This window comes from Meleagris gallopavo, chromosome Z (genome assembly GCF_000146605.3).
Source record: "Meleagris gallopavo isolate NT-WF06-2002-E0010 breed Aviagen turkey brand Nicholas breeding stock chromosome Z, Turkey_5.1, whole genome shotgun sequence".
NCBI lineage: Eukaryota > Metazoa > Chordata > Aves > Galliformes > Phasianidae > Meleagris > Meleagris gallopavo.
Genome location: NC_015041.2, coordinates 42,801,008 through 42,803,685, shown reverse-complemented (window position 1 = coordinate 42,803,685; position 2,678 = coordinate 42,801,008). Strand labels below are relative to the sequence as shown.

The 2,678-nt window shown below is 33.4% G+C and overlaps 1 protein-coding gene across 2 annotated transcripts in view; it reads right to left on the bottom strand.

The window, feature by feature from the left end:
- Positions 1-2,678, bottom strand: part of FBXL17 (F-box and leucine rich repeat protein 17) — a 172,953-nt gene that overhangs the window by 168,697 nt on the left and 1,578 nt on the right. Inside the window, exons 2-3 of one of the 2 annotated variants that reach the window (XM_031557340.1) lie at positions 1,623-1,880; positions 841-976 (exon numbers count right to left, since the gene is read on the bottom strand). In XM_031557340.1, coding sequence (XP_031413200.1) covers positions 841-976; positions 1,623-1,880 — 394 coding nt within the window. The remainder of the gene's footprint in view (positions 1-840; positions 977-1,622; positions 1,881-2,678) is intronic. The other variant, XM_031557339.1, reaches the window with a different exon arrangement.

The following is a 2,678-nucleotide window of genomic DNA, read 5'->3' as shown; positions in this document are numbered from 1 at the left end:
TTATTTTTAAAAGAGAAAATCTTCTCAAATTTCTCATAACATCTTAGGCATTCGTATATTTAACGATTTGAGACCACACATCAAATGACTCAGAATACAAAGTACAGTGTTTCCTTACAAGCAAAATTTATTTGTTCCACTTCACCGGTTTTCAAACCAAAGGTTACAACACTGAAAGTTAAGAATTCAAATGCAAGAAAACTTTTCTACTTACACTCTAAAAAAATAATTAAATTGATAAGTAAACAAATAAAGCCAATGCTCCATTAAGTGCTCTACCACTTAATGGAAACTGGCCTTGAGCTTTAGAAAACCATGTCTTCAGAGCTTGCTCACTGTGATTAGGACACAAGACACTTGCACTACTCCTCAAGACTACTAACAATTCTATTAGCACAGACACACTACTCTACTGCATCCTGATGAGAAAGTGACATATTTCAAGAAAAGATAGTGTAAGTTTTATCTGTAGTCAACAACCCAATCTACTGAAATCTTTAAGTTCGTATAAATCTGCAACGCACTGTAGAAAAGCATACTGGTACAAAAGAAACACTTGATATGTACTAAACTCTCTCCCACGTAAATACTACCCAACACTTTATTCCTGGAATGTCATGTCAAAAAGCAAGTTATTGTGTGTCTGAAATAGCATTAGTTTAACATGTACTCAGAGTCACCTTCTGAGCTATGTCTGTAGAATCTACACTTTCTTATCTAAAAGAAGATTGTAGATGTTCTTTGGCAGTGAAATGCTTAAATCAGACCAAAGTTTTAGACTAACAAGAAGGGAAAGCTTTGACAATGACAATGCCATGAGGAAAAAAACTTGACATATACTTACTAATTTGTTTTCTTGCATGTATATTCTTTGCAACTTCAGGCAGCCTTTAGCTATAATAATCATTCCTTCATCTGAGATCTTGTAACACTGACCAAAATGAATGTCTTTCAATTCTTTGCATTTTGAACCCAGCTGCAATTAATGAAATCAGAGCAAGTATTTAAAAATAAAGGACAAACAATGTTTGACTGAACTAGAAAGCGACAGTAGTTAAGATTGCTTTGAATTCCTGCATTCCCCTTAAAATCATCTGTACTTGCAGGTTGTATTATTACTATATGAATGCAAGAAAGATTATAAATATACACATGACACAACAAGACTGCTAACTCCAATCAACAAAAAGAAGATAAGAGTAGCATTTAAGAACTAAATCATAGGGCATATTAAAGCAACTAAAAATGCCCGCTCACTAGACAATTGACAGGATATTTAATTAAACATAGCTACTTCACAACTTACGCTAAATATTCTTCTTAACTGAAGAGACAAAACTGATGAAAACTTCCTGTATGCCTAATAAAGATCTCAATTGCCTGCTTTTATGATGTAAAGATACAGTAAAATCCCACCAACCTGAGGTAAACCATAGCACGACAAACTGGATAGTAAGTACGGTACTTAGATATATGACCATATACAGATCTTTAAAGTATAAGAGGTCATCTGATTTTAATTATATCCTCAAAAACATTCTTCCATATTCATTTTTATAGTTGACAAAAAGTCAAAAGACTAAGATTACAAAAAAAAAAAAAGAAAGTAGAACGGATATTACCTGCTTTAAACCTTCATCAGTGAGTCTGTCTTGATTGCCTACATGTACTTTCTGAAGAAGAGGACACTGAGAGGCAACTGCCATGATAGAGGTGTCAGAAAGCTGCTTACACCTGTAAGCAGTGTACCTTAGCAGTCCAGGACATTTACATGCTAATATGCAAACTCCTGTATCAGATACATTGCGGCAGTCAGAAATATTGATTTCAGTAATATTCTGGCTTCTTGATGCTATCTTTTCCAACAATTCATCAGTGACCTGCAAACAAAAATCAGACACTTAAATTTAACTCCTTTTGTAAGTATCTCCTATTTCATTAAAACAAAAGCTACTGCATTTACATAAGCTATTACAATAATAAAAGGATTTGTCTCCTGAAAAAAAGAACATACTGCTGTGACCGGTTTTACAGTTAATTTTAAAGAATTCCGCTCCAATGTTTGGAGAAAATAATATTAGCAGCTCATTTCACATTCCAGAGAAAGTGTATTTCTTCCTTTAAAAGCAAAGGATTTGCTTGCTCTTCTCTAGCTAAGGTAGTATTTACAGGTGAGTATATGGTTTATATGTCTCTGAAACACAACAAGTTTTCACTTCAGCTTTGGTAATCATCCAAACCAGCAAATAAAAAGTGATGCAAGTAACAGTGAGCATCTCAACAACATAGAACAGTAACGCAAGTTACCAATGAACAAAAGAGAAGAAAAGCAAAGGATGCAACAGTAAGGAAAGTAATTCAAGAACATAAGTTTCCTGCTATTATTTGCTCAGCTTTAAAGTGAATATATGTATATTTAAATGTAAACAGAGGAAAGACCATTAAATCAAAGCAACATGCATTATATTCCCAGAGCTCTGAATAACAAAAGCATCTGCTTTGTACCTGCACATATTGTTAAATAACATGCCAACCTTATTAAAAGATGACAGTACTACAAAGAAGGCAAGAAAAGTAGCGTAAACTTCATTCTGAAGCACATAAGTAAATACAAGACAAAAACAAACAAAGTCAAAGCAGGTAAGATTAAATGCATTAAATCACCTTGCTTTTAAAAA